General features: G+C 45.2%; 1 protein-coding gene across 23 annotated transcripts in view; it reads left to right on the top strand.

Annotated features, from left to right (window-relative positions):
* The window catches only part of LOC109901203 (regulating synaptic membrane exocytosis protein 2), a 209,355-nt gene that overhangs the window by 99,420 nt on the left and 88,938 nt on the right, over nt 1–20,997 (top strand). For 22 of the 23 annotated variants that reach the window (XM_031788072.1, XM_031788120.1, XM_031788064.1 and 19 more), the window contains 5 exons: nt 940–1,886; nt 14,158–14,225; nt 16,230–16,349; nt 19,904–20,003; nt 20,704–20,827. In XM_031788072.1, coding sequence (XP_031643932.1) covers nt 940–1,886; nt 14,158–14,225; nt 16,230–16,349; nt 19,904–20,003; nt 20,704–20,827 — 1,359 coding nt within the window. Of the gene's footprint in view, nt 1–939; nt 1,887–14,157; nt 14,226–14,376; nt 14,598–16,229; nt 16,350–19,903; nt 20,004–20,703; nt 20,828–20,997 lie in introns of all 23 variants that reach the window. The other variant, XM_031788150.1, reaches the window with a different exon arrangement.

Below are 20,997 nucleotides of genomic sequence, written 5' to 3'. Positions count from 1 at the left end.
TTACCTATAGTATCCACATAGTAACCAAGAGGACCTATAGTATCCACATAGTAACCAAGATGACCTATAGTATCCACATAGTAACCAAGATGACCTATAGTATCCACATAGTAACCAAGAGGGCCTATAGTATCCACATAGTAACCAAGAGGACCTATAGTATCCACATAGTAACCAAGATGACCTATAGTATCCACATAGTAACCAAGATGACCTAGAGTATCCACATAGTAACCAAGAGGACCTATAGTATCCACATAGTAACCAAGATGACCTATAGTATCCACATAGTAACCAAGATGACCTATAGTATCCACATAGTAACCAAGAGGAAATGGAAACATATTATAGATCAATAGATAATAGTGTACAGGTAGAATGTTGAATGTATTTGTACAGACTTTGACTCATTACAGGAATAACATCAGTTCTGATGGTGAAACTATTTCCTGTTTTGAGACTTTTTAAGGCTGCTTGGTTTCTGAAAAGCGCCTTGCCTTTTCAGAGATATCTTGTCTTTGGGTCTGGCTGCCATCTTAGTACTCCTAGATATATTTTTAGTGAAGAGAGTCAAAGAAGTGCAGGAGTCTTCTTCCCAAACCCCCAGCTCCAAACCCCCAGCTCCAAACCCCCAGCTCCAGCCCTGTTATGTGACAGCTAGCTATGCCTTTCATCAGCAGTCTATGAGGCCCACGCAGTGTGGAGTGCACACACACACACACACACACACACTGGTGGTTACCCTTTCTAGGGAACTGCTGTTTTTGGAGCGGGTTTAAAAGGCAGGTAAGCTCAGCAGAAAGCCCTGTAGATCTTTCATCCTAAGCATCAGTGAGAGTTTTTATACAGCCTTTTAAAACCCTCTTCTGACTAAGATAATTTTCTTTCCTACTTTTCTTTCCTACCCTCTGACTAACAGTTTTTTTCTTTGATGGACAGGAAACGAAGCCCATCAGCATCCAGGGATCCAAACCAAAGATACGACCAAAGGGAGGAGCGGGGTCAGTATGCCCCGGGGGACGGCACCATGCCCAGATCACCGTCCGACTATGGGGATGGGGACCCTCGGCGTGGGGCCCCACGGAGGTACCAAGATGCTGAGGCGGCGCGGGGGGAGTACCGTGGTGGGCGTGGCCGCTGGCGCTCCCATGAGGACTACCCTCTGGACCAGGACGGGCCCTATCCTCTAGACGGGCCCTACCCTCTAGACGGGCAGCCCAATGAGTACGAGCTGCAGCGCCAGCGCCAGGAGGAGTACCAGACACGCTACCGCTCCGACCCCAACCTGGCCCGTTACCCCGTCAAGCCCCAGCCCTACGAGGAGCAGATGAGGATGCATGCTGAGGTGGGCCGGGCCAGGCACGAGAGGCGCCACAGTGATGTGTCTCTGGCCTACACAGAGCAGGACGAGCCCCAGGGACCAATCCGCCTGTCCAGACAGCACCTGACCGAGCGCCGGCCGCCCATGGTGGGCCAACGCTCCTACTCCATGGACAGAAACTCCCCCACCCCTGGAGGCCACCCCCGGACCTCCAACCACAGCCCCCCCACCCCACACCGCAGCCCCGTGCTGGGGGACAGGTCAGGGGACATGAGGCGGGGGCCAGGGGAGCCAATAGGGTTCAGGGGTCATGATTATCTGGACCCCAGCTCTGCAGTCAGGAAGACCAAGAGGGAGAAGATGGACACCATGTTGAGGAACGACTCTCTGAGCTCTGACCAGTCCGAGTCCATCAGGCCGCCGCCACCAAAGCCCCACAAAACCAAAAAGGGGGGTAAGATGCGGCAAGTGTCCCTGAGCAGTTCGGAGGAGGAACTGGCCACCACGCCGGAGTACACCAGCTGTGAGGACGTGGAGATAGAGAGTGAGTCTGTCAGTGAGAAAGGTAGGAACACTTCCTCCTGCTCTCTCTCGTTCTACTCTCATACTGTACACTAGGGGGGCAATCTGAATAGGCAACCTATTCCCTATAGTGCACTACTTTATAGGGCACTCTCTTTTACTAGGGGAAAATCTGAAAAGGCAACCTATTCCCTTTATAGTATTGCTCTATATAGAGAATATATTTTTGGGTCTGGCCAAAAGTCGTGCACCATATAGGGAATAGACTGCCATTTGGGAAGCACAGAGTTATGTCAGGGATAGTCAAATCACCTTTGCATTATTCATTGGGAAGTGTATTCAGTGTCACTGTCAGCTCATGTTGAACATGTTTATTGACTAATTACCACTGTTCCATATTCAGTGAGTTAGTGGTACGACAGTAGTCTGCTAGCTCCATATGTTCAGTACAGAGGACTGAGTGCCATTGATGACTAATGAGCACCAGACCATCACAACTATCTTTTCAGTCGCCCTTAATTATATGAAGGAAACTACAACGTTTATCCATGAAAACAATACCATATGTTCTGTATATGTTCTGTATTGTCAGGCTTGCATAACTAATGTGTTTTAATCTCGGCCTCGTGGTCTCATTCATAATAATGATATGTAGATTATGATAGGAATTTGATCTTATTAATGAGCCGTCGCTTAAAAACTAACCTTTTATTCCCTCACAGTCTATGGTCTGTGTGTGTCTTTGTTACGTGATCTTTTCTGTTTTGTGTGTGTGTGTGTGTGTGTCAAGTCTATTCTACACTGTACAGCAACTGTGTGGAGGGAGCTTATTATGTCGACAGGGCTTGGCCAGATGTGTGTAAATGTCTATGCAAGAGTGTGTGTGTGTGTTGGGCTGCTGCTCTAGATACCTTATCCTGTCTCTGTCCTCCTGTAGCACACATTGCAGGGCCTGGCTACCACTTCTGTTTCACACATTCAATCTGATGTAATGGACTCTATATTATATAACACAGATAGAGGGAGAGATCGAGAGATAGCGAGAGGAGTGATGAGAGGGGGTGGGAGAGAGAAGAATAAAAATATGGAGAGAGGAGAGGAGGGGCCAGGGAGGAGGGAGAGAGAGAGCCAGGAGAGAGCGAGGAGAGGAGAGGAGAGGAGAGAGGGGAGGGAGAGAGAGAGCGCGGGAGAGAGAGTGGAGAAAGAGAGAGAGAGAGAGAGAGAGAGAGAAGGAAGGTAGGTAATGATATATGTAATTGTAGTCTGATACTGTACTTTTACAGTGTCACAGGTACGCACGCACACACACATACACACAAACACACACACTTGTTTCACACACATACACACAAACACACACACACACACAAACTGTCCCAAAGTGTGTGTGTGCATGCGTGTGTGTGTTTGTGCGTATTGGGCGGCTCACTCCAATAGGATCAGGGCCAGAGGTGATGTGCTGTTCCAGTCATTCAGCCTATAGGGAGTCAGTCTGTCTGTGTCTGTGGGTTAGTCTGTGATGCTGCTTTTGAATGGCCTCTGGCTGAACAATGTCATCAGTCGTGCATATTAATTAATGAAGGTATGGCAAATGCAATTAAGTGGTAGAATAATTAGGGTTTCTCCCTGTAGGATTCTAGCCTCTCAAGCCACGTGATCTTGCACGCTAACATGAATGGTTCTTTGCACTGATAAATCCGCGAGATCAGGCTACTTGTGAAGCCAGTAGGATTCCCCCTGCACGACAAATAAACTCTGTTGGATCAGCCAGGGAGCACGGGATGGGATTGGAGTAGACAGTGGAGTGGAGTCGTGAGCTGGGCTGGGCAGAGTGGAAGTTTGAAGATCAAATGGTTTATGAATGGCTTACTTCTAGATTCTAGCCTCTAGTCCCTAACTCCTAGTCCTTATTGTTGTGTATTTACTATGGATTAAGTTATATATGACATGCTATTTTATCAAATCAATTCTCTGTAAGTAATATTACCTGATTAAACTAATCATGTAAATAGTTTCATATTTAAACATTTAAATTGCACAACTATTCCATGTGAATGTGATAGACTTCCCAAGATACACTTTATATCGTCCTCTCATCAGTAATAATGTCTCAGATGACAACTGATCTGATATCATAATCTTTAAGTACCAACGGATATTTTCAACTGGTTGTATTACCGAAATATGGTTCCGTTCCCAACCTCTTGATGTTACCAGACTCTCCCTATGTTAACAAAGGGCTTTCCAAGAGTCCAGTCTGTAGAGTGGAGAGAGAAAAGAGGGGAAAGTATTTATGCGGGTCATAAACCTCACCAACAGGGCAACATCATGGCACTAACTAGTACCTTTCTCTCCTCTAGATGCAGGCAGTAGATAGTTATGTATTATAAGGTTATAAACATTCATCTCATACTACTGGACCACAACGATCGAACCACTCTCGCCCTCTGGTGATGTCATAATGTTAAGGACACTAACAACGTCCCAGATAGAGGGAAAGAGAGAGAGAGAGAGATTAGGTCTGGGCTGGCAGAGGAGCGGTCACTGTGCAGAAAGCATTGCTATACGGGCGGCAGGCTGGCTTTGTGGTTTCCATATTAGTCCTTTGAAAAGGCAGACAGCTTCCAAAGGCGTTTTTAAGTGTTTGTAGAGCTGTTTCTGAGGAGTGACCTATATAGATTCCCCTCTAAAGCAGACTGTATGGCACATCTACACTCAAGGGTTTTACTTCCATGTGTGCAGTCTCTGTCTCCTTTGGATGACTGTGAAGGACTGACTGATGTGAGTTAGTCCCTCTACACGGTCCCTTTCACATAGCTTGAAAGTGAAACAGTCATAGTTCTTATTTGTATGTGTTTTTATTATGGATCCCCATTAGCTGCTATCAGATATAAAGCTGCACATATCGAATAATGCAGTGCATTCGGAAAGTATTCAGACCCCTTCCCATTTCCACATTTTGTTACGTTACAGCCTTATTCTAAAATGGACTATATACAGTACATGTTTTCCCTCATCAATCTACACACAATACCCCATAATAACAATGTGAAAACAGGTTTTTATTTATTTTGGCAAGTGTATTAAAAATAAAAAACAGATATAGTTGAAGTCGGAAGTTTACATACAGCCAAATACATTTAAGTCAGTTTTTCACAATTCCTGACATTTAATCAGAGTAAAATTTCCCTGTTTTAGGTCAGTTAGGATCACCACTTTATTTTAAGAATGTGAAATGTCAGGATAATAGTAGAGAGAATGATTTATTTCAGCTTTTATTTCTTTCATCACATTCCCAGTGGGTCAGAAGTCTACATACACTCAATGAGTATTTGGTAGCGTTGCCTTTAAATAGCTTAACTTGGGTCAAACGTTTCAGGTAGCCTTCCACAAGCTTCCCACAATAAGTTGGGTGAATTTTGGCCCATTCCTCCTGACAGAGCTGGTGTAACTGAGTCAGGTTTGTAGGCCTCCTCGCTCGCACACGCTTTTTCAGTTCTGCCAACAAATTTCGTATAGGATTGAGGTCAGGGCTTTGTGATGGCCAATCCAATACCTTGACTTTGTTGTCCTTAAGCCATTTTGCCACAACTCTATAAGTATGCTTGGGGTCATTGTCCATTTGCGACCAAGCTTTAACTTCCTGACTGATGTCTTGAGATGTTGCTTCAATATATCCACATAATTTTCCTCCTCATAATGCCATCTATTTTGTGAAGTGGACCAGTCCCTCCTGCAGCAAAGCACCCCCACAACATGATGCTGCCACCCCCGTGCTTCACGGTTGGGATGATGTTCTTCGGCTTGCAACCCTCCCCCTTTTTCCTCCAAACATAACAATGGTCATTATGGCCAAACAGTTCTATTTTTGTTTCATCAGACCAAAGGGCATTTCTCCAAAAAGTATGATCTTTGTCCCCATGTGCAGTTGCAAACCGTAGTCTAGCTTTTTATGGTGGTTTTGGAGCAGTGGCTTCTTCATTGCTAAAGCGTCCTCTCAGGTTATGTCGATATAGGACTAATTTTACTGTGGATCTAGTTACTTTTGTACCTGTTTCTACCAGCATCTTCAGAAGGTCCTTTGCTGTTGTTCTGCGATTGATTTGCACTTTTTGCACCAAAGTACATTCATCTCTAGGAGATATAATACGTCTCCTTCCTGAGCGGTATGATGGCTGCGTGGTCCCATGGTGTTTATACTTGCATACTATTTTTTGTACAGATGAACGTGGTACCTTCAGGTGTTTGGAAATTGCTCCCAAGGATGAACCAGACTTGTGGAGGTCTACAATTCTTTTTTCTGAGGTCTTGGCTGATTTCTTTTGATTTTCCCATGATGTCAAGCAAAGAGGCACTGAGTTTGAAGGTAGGCCTTGAAATACATCCACAGCTACACCTCCAATTGAATCGGTCAGGGAGGTGACCAAGAACCTAATGGCCACTCTCCCAGAGCTCCGGAGTTCTTCGGTGGAGATGGGAGAACCTTCCAGAAACCTTCTCTGCAGCACTCCACCAATCAGGCCTTTATGGTAGAGTGGCGAGATGGAAGCCACTCCTCAGTAAATGGCACATGACAGCTCGCTTGGAGTTTGCCAAAAGGCACCCAAAGGACTCTCACACCATGAGAAACAATATTCCCTGGTCTGATGAAACCAAGATTGAACTCTTTGGCCTGAAAGCCAAGTGTCACGTCTGGAGAAAACCTGGCACCATCCCTACGGTGAAGCATGGTGGTGGCAGCATCATGCTGTGGGATGTTTTTCATCGGCAGAGACTGGGAGACTAGTCAGGATCGAGGGAAAGATGGTCAGAGTGAAGTACAGAGAGCTCCTTGATGAAAACCTGCTCCAGAGTGCTCAGGACCTCAGACTGGGGTGAAGGTTCACCTTCCAACACGAGTTATAATTTCCTAATATAACTTTTCAGATATTTTATCTGATCAATTAGTCTTCGAATTAATTTATTATTTACTTTACCTCACGCTAGTCTCATTCCAAACGTCGTAAATTGTTGGTTATCTGCACTAACCCAGTCTTCACGATGAGTCATCCATACATCAATTGTCTGAAATCATTTATTTACTAACTAAGTAATTCACAGAAATGCATAAACAAACAAACAAAGTACATATGGTTACAAGAAGTGATAAGGGAATGTGCCCTAGTGGGCTAAACCGGTATGGCGGCTTGTTAGACAAAAGGGAAGTGGGGGTCGACTGAGAAGACAACACACAGTTGATAATTATAACAATTGAAATGCTAATCCTTTGCACATGAACACTCACTCATTTGGGAACAGTTGCATTCAATATATATATTTACGCTCAGTGTGTCGTCGGGATCTCTGCTGAAAATGTAGTTTCTGTTGGAGAGTTTCCGTCCTCTCTCTCTCTCTCTCTCTCTCTCTCTCTCTCTCTCTCTCTCTCTCTCTCTCTCAGACTAGTAATTCATATCAAAGACTTGTTCTTATTCTGTCGGTATCGATAGTCTAAGAGTTTAACCATGTGGTATGGTTAAAAGATTCAGCAATCGTCTCAACCTTTGTCCTCTCGTGATTGAGAGAAAACATGGTCTAGTTGAGAACTTCTCAAAGTTGGGGTTTTATTCAGGAGTTGCAGAAAAGGGCCTGTCCCAGGATGCCTGACCCTAACTGGGCTCATGGGCGGTCCTCTGATTTCGTTAAACTCAAAAGGGAATAGGTGTTTCCTTCATTAAACAGTCCAAAATCACATTACACAATTTTACAAACAGTATCATCCTTACTCATTCATCTTATACAACAATTAGATTTAAACCTCATATCTGAGGCTATTATATAAACAGTGTTATGGTAATGTGGCCGCACCGTCTCTCATGAGTTTTACAAACTTGTACCAAACGGACCAGTTCGTAGCTGGATTCTTCACCGATCTTTTATACCTTCTCCGGAACATGAATGTTGTTCGGACCTCAAGTTCTGTGAGGTGGAAGAAATTCCTTTGTTCTCTATGAAACTTCACTCTCTCTCTATACTGTGGCCATGAGGCAGGATCTTCCTGGAATTTACGACCTCTCTGACCACAACAGCCTAGTTGTAGGAGGCAGGGAGAGGGGGATGGGGCTTGCTGTACCCAAAGAGGGCAACGTCATGACACAGGAGTGGCTTCGAGACAAGTCTCTGAATGCCCTCGAGTGGCCCAGACAGAGCCCAGACTTGAACCCGATCTAACATCTCTGGAGAGACCTAAAAATAGCGAGGATTTGCAGAGAAGAATGGGGAAACTCCCCAAATACAGGTCTGCCAAGTTTTTAGAATCATACCCAAGAAGACTCGAGACTGTAATCGCTGCCAAAAGTGCTTCAACAAAGTACTGAGTAAATGGTCTGAATACTTATGTAAATTTGATATATCAACATGAATCAACCTCATCATGTCAGTTTCCCCTCAACACCATAGGATATGATTTTGGACAGGATAGGTATTATACTGTATGGCATCTGTAAGGGTTTAAGGCCTGTATTTCAGATCTCCACTACTTCTACAGACAACTACATGCTAAATAGCAACACACAAGACTCTCCCCTATCCCCTGTTCCCCTTCCTGTAGCCTTCCCACTTGTTTGTTACAACAGGACAATGGTTATAGACAAAGGGTAGTTTTTTATTCCCCTGCCTCTGAACGAAACACTCCCACTGACACATATACACACACACACCTACACACACACACACACACCTACACACACACACACACACACACACACACACACACACACACACACACACACACACACACACACACACACACACACACACACACACACACACACACACATTGAATTAAACCCCATTTTTGTTCAGAATTAACATCCCAAGCTATCCTTCAAGAGTTGGGCCACTTGACTCACTCCACGCAGGCCCACAGTCGTCATAATTGCATATTGATTTTGTTGTCAAATCTGTAATTATGGGGGCTTTTACCTTGGCAACGTCAAAAGCAGGAAAAACGGATGAGGAGGAGAGGAGAGGGAGGAAAAAAACAAGAGAGAAGAGGAGAGGAGAAAATAGGACAGGGGATGAGGGGAGGAACACAGAGCTGCTTCACATGTGAAGAGGAGAGGAGGACGAGGATGAGGAGAATATAGGACAGGGGATGAGGGGAGGAACGCAGAGCTGCTTCACAGGTGAAGAGGAGAGGAGGACGAGGATGAGGAGAAGACAGGCAGTCAACATTCCCCAGTCCCTGTGTTATGTAACTTTCTCTCCTCACACAGGGAGGGAAGTAGCACATGGCTAGGTTAGCTCAGACTGGCTCCATTATTGATGCATTGTATTGTGAAGGTTATGTGAAGGATCACAGTAGTGGTGGGGTCACAGAGTAGTTTGAATGTGGACTGCTGAGGCGAGGGAGGTGAGCTTCTGCGGTATAGGATGTAAGGTTTTGTATTTTGGAGGTATCTGGGGATGGGGCTTACAGTATATACTGTCTGTCATTAAAAACCCTGTCCCGAGTCTGTCACACACCTGTATGTAACACGCATAGTAAGCAAGCGCTCAATGATTAGCAATAGGATTGGTGTTTGGCCTGCAGAATTTTCCCTTCACCCAGTCAGTCCAGTGTGACGTTGAAGGACGAGCCATAACCAGATAAGCAGAACATACATTCAATAGCTTTGGCCAAGGGGGGAGAAAGCTGAGGGAAAGAGTAAAGAGGGCAGAAAGCACCTTCTGTCCATCTGTGGCCAGTCAGCAGCACTATGGGCTGCTCTGCTATGTTATACACTCAGTGAGCTGCTTGACTGGCCAGGACGGGAGGGAGGGAGTTCGAGGTGGGTGAGGTGAATACATGGATGTGTTATGGCAGGCTAAGCTCACCTCGTGCCATGCTCTCTGACCCTGGGCACTCTGGGGGTCTGGGGGGGAGGTGAGGGAGGGAGTGAGTGAGGGAGCGAGAGGGAGGAGGTGCCATCAGTAATGGCCTGAGCTCCTGGCTGCTCCTGGCTGCTCCTGGCTGGCTCGTTGGTAGTGAGGCTGGGAGACTGATTTAGTGTGATGTCCCTCTCACTCTGTTTTCCTCCGTATTGATCTCATGACATGCCACCTCATGATAGCGCAAGCAGGACAGAAACTAGAAAAGACGAGAGACACCGAGAGAGAGAGGCAGAGAGGGATAGGGGGAGAGAGAGAGAAAGAAGGAGAGTAATGAGAGAGAGAGGGGGCGAGAGAGAGGGGGCGAGAGAGAGGGGGGGGGGTGCAGAAGAGAGAGAGAGTGAGGGGGGTGGGTGGGGTGGACGCCGTTTAGTGATAAAACCAGACTAGATTCTCATTACATCTCTATCTCTTGTCTGGTTCTGTAAGTTTTTAGGACAAGGACTAGTCCAACATCCCCCTGCTGAGTAAAGGGCATTCTTATGTTCAATGCCAGACATAAAAATGAATAATGTTATAGTGTGTGTTTCTACATTGTAATAACAGTACATTGACTATTATTATAAGTATTGAAAAAAATCACAAATGTCCTAAATAATAATTGATTCTGTAGCTCTTTAACCTGTTCCACCTTGGATGTTTTTGGACAATCTGGTTCCACAAACACAAATCACACAGCTAATCTGCTCCCTTTACCCCACAGCATGGATACTGTTTAAACATACACAATGTTTCACCTCTCTCTCTGTCTCTCTCTCTCTCTCTCTCTCTTTCTGCTCTCGCCCCCCCCGAATTGTAGTAAAAACACCATCAATAATTAATGATCCAATTAATAGTGTACACTGGTTTCTATTGAGTTGTCAAAGTGATGGAGAGCCTGCTGGCAATGAACTCTTTCTCCGCTGTCTCCTCCCCACGTTGTGCTGCTGCCGGAACCCTGAATCAGCACTTTGGTGGTGGGTCCCCGCGCCTGCTGCGCCGGGCCCGAGTGAAACCAACTGGGGGGGCCGGGGAGGGAGGGAGGGACGAGGGAGGGACGAGACTGCTGATGCTCACAATTTACGGCTGTGATGAGTTTCCTGTTGGCTGAATCACCCTCAGCTGAGGTTTTACCGGTCCTCACCAGGGAACAGGGCTTAATTGTGATTGGCACTGTTAATAAAACAGGAGGATGAGGGAGGCAACAGAGGGAGGCCACATTCTCTAGACTGGGACAACAGTAGCTTAGCTCAGCCCCCATCTGAGGGGCGTGGCGGTGGATGGTGTGTGTGTGTGTGTGTGGTTGGCTTCAGATGAGCTGGAGAGATGTGTGATTTCAACATGTCTATGGGATTTCAACATATCCATGAGATTTCAACATGTCTATGGGATTTCAACATGTTAATATGATTTCATCATGTCTATGGGATTTAAACATCTGTGACTGTTAGAATTGCAAGCCGTAAGCTGTTTGGGGCTATCATGGACACAATAGCAAAGTCATTGGGTTGCAGCAGCTGAGACAAAGAGAGGCAGGGAGAGGAGAGGCAGTGATGCTAAAATGTGTTTATGGCGACTGGCAGCAGCAACAGCTTAGTGTGTGTGTGTGTGTGTGTGTGTGGCAGGGAGGGTAATCAGTGTTGAGTGTTGTCAGCTGTTGGTTCCAGCGGGTCACGGAGGGCACAGCCCATCTGGGGACTTCCATAATGTTTTATCACTGGGCATAACTGTATACAGTAAGTGGTTTTAGCACCCACAGGGACGGGTGAAGGGATGGAGGGCTTGTGATAGGACTAGTGGAGGGGTGAAGGGATGGAGGGCTTGTGATAGGACCAGGGGAGGGGTGAAGGGATGGAGGGCTTGTGATAGGACTAGTGGAGGGGTGAAGGGATGGAGGGCTTGTGATAGGACTAGTGGAGGGGTGAAGGGATGGAGGGCTTGTGATAGGACTAGTGGAGGGGTGAAGGGATGGAGGGCTTGTGATAGGACTAGTGGAGGGGTGAAGGGATGGAGGGCTTGTGATAGGACTAGTGGAGGGGAGAAGGGATGGAGGGCTTGTGATAGGACTAGTGGAGGGGTGAAGAGATGGAGGGCTTGTGATAGGACTAGTGGAGGGGTGGAAGGATGGAGGGCTTGTGATAGGACCAGAGGAGGGGTGGAGGGATGGTGGTGATAAGGGAGGATGGTGATAAGGGAGGATGGTGATAAGGGAGGATAGTGATAAGGGAGCATGGTGATAAGGGAGGATGGTGATAAGGGAGGATGGTGATAAGGGAGGATGGTGATAAGGGAGGATAGTGATAAGGGAGGATGGTGATAAGGGAGGATGGCTGGTTGTTTTGGAGAGGACTTGACCTTACTCTGACATTCAGTGTCTCTGCCAGCCTTGAAAAATATTCATTAATATTAATGTAGAAATTATTTACTGTTTTCTCAGCTTCCAACGACGTGATCCTCAACACTCTTGATAGCAACCCTAGAGTAAAGCTACAGACCAGGCTCTACATTTAGAGAGATATTGAGAGAACATCTGATCTCCCCTTCCATTCCCATCCCACCCAAACCCCCAACCCTAACTACATATGCAGCATAAAGCAATTTTTATATTCTTCCAACTGAATTCCCTGACTTCTCCCAGATTGAGTTATGTATTCACCAGGCTAACTGCTTTATGGAGACCTGTCCTTTATAGCTCCATTAGATTATTCTCTTTTCACAGGAAGTGATGCAAAGGAAATGATGCGTGCAGCTTTGGGTTGCAAAAATGCACTGGTTCTATTTAACCTTACCTGTGCCTGCAGACGTATGGGAACGTACACTTTGACTGAAAGGTTGAGTAAACAAAAAAGCCTGTTTTTGATTTATTTTTACAGTGCATACTGAACATACGGCAAGATACAAATCGTCAATTGAGACAGATCCAGTGTCCTGAATGGTCCATAGTAACAAAATGGGCGAGCAAGTGGCTGGCCATACCTCATACTTCATTGCTGCATGCTTTTAATAAGAATCATTTCATGTTTCCGAATTTCTGTCTTCTGGGGTTGTAAAATGAGTGGCCAATGAGTGACTCATCCTCTCGACGGGCCACCTCAGCCTATCAGTGAAGACTCCCATCCCGCATTCAACATTCACTACTTCTCACTCTTTTAGTTAGCTGGCTTTACAAGCTTCTTCATCACATTGTAGTGTTTGTTGCATTCTCACTCTGCACATCCATCACCCACCATCATCAACCAGAGGAAACGCTGCTGAAGTCTATAACAACATGACGTCGTTCCAGAAGTCATGTTGGATCTAAAGATGATGTTCTCTCTATCAGGAGACTGATGGGTTGAGGATAGATGGAGGAGAGAGAGAAGTGGAGGACCGAGGAGAGTGAGAGAGAGAGAGAGAGAGAGAGAGAGATGTGGGTTTACAGGGACTAGTTCTTGGTTTGTCTGAGGGAGCCAGTCTCCATCGATCCCCCTGACCCACATCAGACAGGTTACAGACAGAAAGACTGACTGAGCCTTATTGGAAAAAGTGCACACACAGAGCACAGACACAGAGAAAAAGATGAACTCTCTCCCTGACTGCTGATGTCCCTGTCTGGCCTGCTAGGCTGAGGGAATATGACTGCTACTCACTCACTTTACTGTCTGAGCAACACAAACATATGGGAAAAACTGATCATGTAATGGCATAATAGCCATTTGCCCAGCCTCCATCTCTCAAGGCTGTATCCATCCATCCCATCCACTGATGCCTCCAGTACAGATCTGGGCAAGGCAGTCATCGGGATAGCATCTTAAAAAGCTCTCCCTGGTGCACTTTAGATTGAGGTTAGTTAAGGTTGCTGGGCCATTGCCATCTTTGTCCCAGTTAAACATATTACATCCCAAGAAGCACCTCTCTCTCTCTTTCTCTCTCTCTGATCCAGACCCAGGCTGTTAAGATAGCAGGACGCAAGGATGCTATCTTAATTTGAAAAATTTGAATTCCTGCAGAGACTGCAGAGAGTTACAACAATATCTTTGGCTAGTTTGCTTCAACAGAATCTCTTGGAAAAGAGGTTTGACTGGCAGCATGTTTGAATGATTTATGAACAAGAGTGTGGGGCCTGGTTTGGTCTTGCAACCAATGAGAATTGTTCCAAGACTAAACACAACCTAAATGGTCTGTGCTTGTGTTGTCTGAATGTGTGTGTTAGTAGTCATGGTCATGTACTCTGTGCTGTATACCATCGCAGTATTGACTTCAGAGAGGCCAATTTACTGTATGTGGACTGTATGTTTCTACTCTCTTCACAGGAGCTATTGTTGTTCACCTGTGAGTGTGTGTCTGCGTGTGTGTGTCAGCACTGTACGTTGGAGTTCTGTGGGCCTCACCTTTTCCTCTCGCTGTCTTCTCTTGTGTGTGTGTGTGTGTGTGTGTGGCTCCCACAGGAGATTTGGATGGCCACTGGTTGGACCATGCGTCATGGCATAGCAGCGAGGCCTCCCCAATGTCTTTGGTGAGACATGCGGAGCCCTGCCCCTAACCCCCCTCCTCCTCCCCTTTCCTCCCCCTCTCAGAGTCCTTTGTCATTTCATGTTTGCTTTGTTTTATTTACACCTCCGCATGGGTTTTCTTCTTTCTTTCTGTTTTTTATCCCACACCTGTAGGGGACAGTCAAAGGGGGAAAAGAAAAACTATTGAGCAGGCATTTTTGTCCGACTCAACACACAACACCTTATCTGAGAGGCAAAAGAAAATGGTTCGCTTTGGGGGCCACTCATTGGAAGAGGACGCAGAATGGTGCGAACCCCAGGTTAAAGACTCTGGCGTTGACACATGCAGTAGCACTACCCTAAACGAGGACAATCAGCATAGCCATAGTGAGAAGGTACTGGAGACTATGTAGCCAAAATATCTGCATTTTGTTCTTTTTTTCTTTATTTTTCTTTACCTACCTCCTCCGGTCTTTATCTGTCACTAATTGTTAAATAGTAGACATGTTTATTAGTTTTTAAATTTGAATTGATTGATTATTCTTTGAACTTCGTCTTTATTATTATTCCGGGGAATTGATCAGATTGATTTCATTTCGACAGCAGCTTGCTGGGTGTTGCTGAAATAGGAGATGGGGAACCCCTCTTTATTGTTCTGCTGTTTGCTCTCTGGCAGCATAAAGATCCATCCAGGAGCATTAAAACACAACTATCTTTTTGTCATGGCACACAGCAATGTCCACTCCTCTAGTTGCATGTTCCTAGTTGCTCTCAGTCTGTTTTGTTATTGTTACTGTAGCGGCCATCTTAGTAACGCTACAGTAGGGTAACGACACCTACCTCTCACTGGAATGACCCCTCCTCTCCCAACGCACACTACCTAGTCAAGTCATTATCCCCCCTAGATCTCCAAAACTAAACCAACCACTTAGAACTGAGAACAGGGACGATTGGATTTCTTTTGCAGACAAAGTTACGTTTTTCTTTTTTTCCCTTCCGCTGTCATGTTTGTTGTGACTTCATCTTTTTTTTGTCTCTCTTCATCTTGGCCTTAATCATCGCGCTGTGCTGTGCTTTTGGGAGTTTTCGTCCATAAATCCTACTTTGGTTCACCTCTTTTTGTTGTTGTTGCGTAATACATGTTTTCTTCATCTGCTTCTACCTGCTCCATTGTGGAGGTGTAGTGCTGTGTGTAGCAGGGCAGAGAGTGGTGTAGTGCTGTGTGTAGTAGGGCAGAGAGTGGTGTAGTGCTGTGTGTAGCAGGGCAGAGAGTGGTGGACTGCAGTCTTAACCTCCCTCTGCCTTCAGCTAAGGCCTCCCTCACAGACCATCAGACAAAATCTACGCTCATCCAAACTCAAACTGGATTTGATGCCAATGAGGCAGAGTTTCAGTGAGATGTTCTAGATACAGTGCAGGTTTTCTCAGATGGTTTGTGTGGAGCCTCTGCTCTGCTCTACGGTGACTAGGAGGGTGTGATGGTTTGCCTATTTTACCCTGCATGGGGTGCTGAATGCACTCTACCTATTCCCTGTTGGCAGGATCACACAAGGCCTGGCATGTGCAGCAATTTTCATTTTCATTGAATCAGATTGAAGTACTTCCATGAAGTATGTTTATGGACATAGCTAATCACTGCTTAAAAGGTGGGCTGTGTTATTGTAAATATTGTTTTAGCATTTTGCCTTCAACTGCAGTACGTATAACTGTGATGCAATAGATACAAATCTTTTTTAGATTTTGATGAATTATGTCTTTTATTATCTAATTGTGATAATCCGGCTAATCCCAAAAGAAAAGACAGGTTATATCATCTGAAATAGAAAGGATAGAGACAGAGCTATAATCACCAGATTAGATAACTAGCCAGAGCTTGTGTGATCGTTCATTAAGGCAAATTAATTGATACCCCACCCCCACCCCCCACCCCTCACATGATACACAGTCTTTTTAAAGGGATTGAAGTGAATCTGGTGTGGATGAGTTGTAAAACACAAGGTGTGTTGTTGCTGTGTGTGTTCCTATAGCATCCAGTGACATGGCAGCCCTCCAAAGATGGGGAGCGCCTAATAGGGCGGATTCTGCTCAACAAGCGGATGAAGGATGGAAGTGTACCTCGAGACTCAGGAGCACTGCTGGGACTGAAGGTGAGTCTGCCCCGTCTGTCTGACCTCTCTGTCTGGACTTCTGTCTATCTACTGGGACCAGTCTGACCTGATGGTCAGAGGCCGTTTGTTATTACAGCTGTCCATCACTATTCAAAGGTTGCTTCCCAAATCGTATCCTATTCCATATTTAGAGGGAATATGTTGCCATCTGGGCCTCACTAAAGAGTTAATTTGGTATATGATTTAAAAATATATATATTTCACCTTTAATTAACCAGGTAGGCTAGTTGAGAAAAAGTTCTCATTTACAACTGCAACCTGGCCAAGAATAAAGAAAAGCAGTTCGACAACACAGAGTTACACATGGAATAAACAAAACATACAGTCAATAATACAACTGAAGAAAATCTATATACAGTTTGTGCAAATGAGGTAAATAAGGGAGGTAAGGCAATAAATAGGCCATGGTGGCAAATTAATTACAATATACCAATTAGACACTGGACTGATTGATGTGCAGAAGATGAATGTGCAAGTAGAGATACTGCAAAGGAGCAAGATAAATAAATAAATACAGTATGGGGATGAGGTAGTTGGATGGGCTATTTGCAGATGGGCTATGTACAGGTGCAGTGATCTGTGAGCTGCTCTGACAGCTGGTGCTTTAAAGCTAGTGAGGGAGATATGAGTATCCAGCTTCAGTGATTTTTGCAGTTCGTTCCAGTCATTGGCAGCAGAGAACTGGAAGGAAAGGTGGCCAAAGTAGGAATTGGCTTTGGGGGTGACTAGTGAGATATACCTGCTGGAGCGTGTGCTACGGGTGGGTGCTGCTATGGTGACCATTCTAGGTTCAGACCTAGAATACGTGGACAACTACAAATACCTAGGTGTCTGGTTAGACTGTAAACTCTCCTTCCAGACTCACATCAAACATCTCCAATCCAAAGTTAAATCTAGAATTGGCTTCCTATTTCACAACAAAGCATCCTTCACTTGCTGCCAAACATACCCTCGTAAAACTGACCATCCTACCAATCCTCGACTTCGGCGATGTCATTTACAAAATAGCCTCCAATACCCTACTCAATAAATTGGATGCAGTCTATCACAGTGCCATCCGTTTTGTCACCAAAGCCCTATATACTACCCACCACTGCGACCTGTACGCTCTCGTTGGCTGGCCCTCGCTTCATACTCATCGCCAAACCCACTGGCTCCATGTCATCTACAAGACCCTGCTAGGTAAAGTCCCCCCTTATCTCAGCTCGCTGGTCACCATAGCAGCACCCACCTGTAGCACACGCTCCAGCAGGTATATCTCTCTGGTCACCCCCAAAACCAATTCTTCCTTTGGCTGCCTCTCCTACCAGTTCTCTGCTGCCAATGACTGGAATGAACTACAAAAATCTCTGAAACTGGAAATACTTATCTCCCTCACTAGCTTTAAGCACCAACTGTCAGAGCAGCTCACAGATCACTGCTCCTGTACATAGCCCATCTATAATTTAGCCCAAACAACTACCTCTTCCCCTACTGTATTTATTTATTTAGCTCCTTTGCACCCCATTATTTCTATTTCTACTTCGCACATTCTTCCATTGCAAATCTACCATTCCAGTGATTTACTTGATATATTGTATTTACTTCTCCACCATGGCCTTATCTCACCTCATTTGCTCACATCGTATATAGACTTATTTCCCCACTGTATTATTGACTGTATGTTTGTTTTACTCCATGTGTAACTCTGTGTTGTTGTATGTGTCAAACTGCTTTGCTTTATCTTGGCCAGGTCGCAATTGTAAATGAGAACTTGTTCTCAACTTGCCTACCTGGTTAAATAAAGGTGAAATAAAAATAAATAAATACATCTCTATCTCTCACTCTCTCAGTCCCTTTCTCACTCTCTCAGTCCCTTTCTCACTCTCTCAGTCCCTTTCTCACTCTCTCAGTCCCTTTCTCACTCTCTCAGTCCCTTTCTCACTCTCTCAGTCCCTTTCTCACTCTCACAGTCCCTTTCTCACTCTCTCAGTCCCTTTCTCACTCTCACAGTCCCTTTCTCACTCTCTCAGTCCCTTTCTCACTCTCACAGTCCCTTTCTCACTCTCTCAGTCCCTTTCTCACTCTCTCAGTCCCTTTCTCACTCTCTCAGTCCCTTTCTCACTCTCTCAGTCCCTTTCTCACTCTCACATTCCCTTTCTCACTCTCTCAGTCCCTTTCTCACTCTCTCAGTCCCTTTCTCACTCTCTCAGTCCCTTTCTCACTCTCTCAGTCCCTTTCTCACTCTCTCAGTCCCTTTCTCACTCTCTCAGTCCCTTTCTCACTCTCACAGTCCCTTTCTCACTCTCTCAGTCCCTTTCTCACTCTCTCAGTCACTTTCTCACTCTCACAGTCCCTTTCTCACTCTCTCAGTCCCTTTCTCACTCTCACAGTCCCTTTCTCACTCTCTCAGTCCCTTTCTCACTCTCTCAGTCCCTTTCTCACTCTCTCAGTCCCTTTCTCACTCTCTCAGTCCCTTTCTCACTCTCACATTCCCTTTCTCACTCTCTCAGTCCCTTTCTCACTCTCTCAGTCCCTTTCTCACTCTCTCAGTCCCTTTCTCACTCTCTCAGTCCCTTTCTCACTCTCACAGTCCCTTTCTCACTCTCTCAGTCCCTTTCTCACTCTCTCAGTCCCTTTCTCACTCTCACAGTCCCTTTCTCACTCTCTCAGTCCCTTTCTCACTCTCGCAGTCCCTTTCTCACTCTCACAGTCCCTTTCTCACTCTCACATTCCCTTTCTCACTCTCTCAGTCCCTTTCTCACTCTCTCAGTCCCTTTCTCACTCTCTCAGTCCCTTTCTCACTCTCTCAGTCCCTTTCTCACTCTCACATTCCCTTTCTCACTCTCTCAGTCCCTTTCTCACTCTCACATTCCCTTTCTCACTCTCTCAGTCCCTTTCTCACTCTCTCAGTCCCTTTCTCACTCTCTCAGTCCCTTTCTCACTCTCTCAGTCCCTTTCTCACTCTCGCTGGCCCAGCTGTTACATAAAGCCATTTCATTTAGGAGACTTCCGTAAGCTCCTTTGTGTGTTGGCATTCAACTGCCATTAAGAGGGGATTTTATTTGTCTGATGCCTGTGGAGGGAGAGCGGTTCAGGGGCTTACAGAGTAGAGCAGAGCTGGGGCCCCTGGCCTGCTATAGGCCCCCCAGGCCTCAAGTGTTCCAGCCCCATACAGAGAGAGGTGGCCCCAGGGTTCCAACACAACACACAGAGACATTCATCATTATGAAAAGAGATGTACATTTTGATTAAACATGTAGCTACTTTCTCTGTTCAAGAATAGCTCCTTATGGGCAGAATGATGCTATGTGGCTACATATGCAATTAGAATTAGGTCTAGATCTGCAGGTTGCATTTTACCATGTGTGAATTGAATTCACACATGGATTTTCAAACATGGTCAATAAATATGTTTTATGAAACAAAGTGATCAGTGCATCCATGTTCCTTCCCTGCCAGGCTGCTTACACCATACTGAGGGTGTGATTATATTACAGTATAATAATATATACTAATACTATACATGTTGATGTGTGTTGCTTCCCTCATAGGTGGTGGGTGGAAAGATGACAGAATCTGGTAGACTTTGTGCTTTCATCACTAAAGTGAGGAAAGGAAGTCTAGCGGATACTGTTGGACACCTCAGACCAGGTACCTGCTGACCTCATTTTATACTCTGACTACATCGTTTACCATGTTTGGAACTACATTTACCATGTTTAGAACTACATTTACCATGTTTAGAACTACATTTACCATGTTTAGAACTACATTTGCCATGTTTAGAAGTATACTTGCTGTGTTTAAAACTGCATTTACCACATGTAGACCTACACTTACTGTGTTTAGAACTACACAAGATTTCTTGAAGCACACTGAAGATTGTCAATACATTTCTCATGTACACAGCACTGTAGATTTAATAAGCTACTTCAGTGATTCAAGAAACATTTGGATTACTTGGTGAACTGGTGCTGAACTGGGTCAGAACCTTGTTTTAACCTCTGACACCCTTTGGCCTTCATTTAATAGCACTAATTACAACACGTATAAACTAGACAGATGTGCTGTTATTTGTTACCATAAGGGTTGCGACCGAGGCCTATTCAATAATTTATAATATTACCGTAGCAGGAAGATTACAATGCTGTACTGTTTGTTTATGTGTGCTGTGTTTTCTACAATACCATTCACATTCTCCTTTTCTCCATCATGTGGGCCTGCTCATGTTTATAACTACACGGATCATGTTTTTAACTATATTTATAACTATGCTTCCCATGTTCATAACGGCACCGTGCCAGCTGACGTCTTGATGTGTGGATGACTGACAGCATCTCTTGTTTTACAGGCGACCAGGTGCTGGAGTGGAACGGGAGGTTTTTACAAGGAGCCACATTTAAAGAAGTTTACAATATCATTCTAGAATCAAAGCCAGAACCCCAGGTGGAACTGGTGGTCTCAAGGCCCATAGGGTAAGACCTCACAACAGCAACTACACTTATTACTACTGAACCATCAAAACTACAGTGTATTCACATTCATACATTTGTAGAAATATGTGTCTTGCAGAGGAGAGAGTATGTGAGAAATGGAAAATGGGGGCTGAGTGTATTTCAATGTCATTTGTTTTGCCAGCACCAGC

Source organism: Oncorhynchus kisutch, linkage group LG2, assembly GCF_002021735.2.
Source record: "Oncorhynchus kisutch isolate 150728-3 linkage group LG2, Okis_V2, whole genome shotgun sequence".
NCBI lineage: Eukaryota > Metazoa > Chordata > Actinopteri > Salmoniformes > Salmonidae > Oncorhynchus > Oncorhynchus kisutch.
The sequence above is the reverse complement of the archived record's forward strand: the minus strand, read 5'-3'. Positions and strand labels throughout refer to the sequence as shown.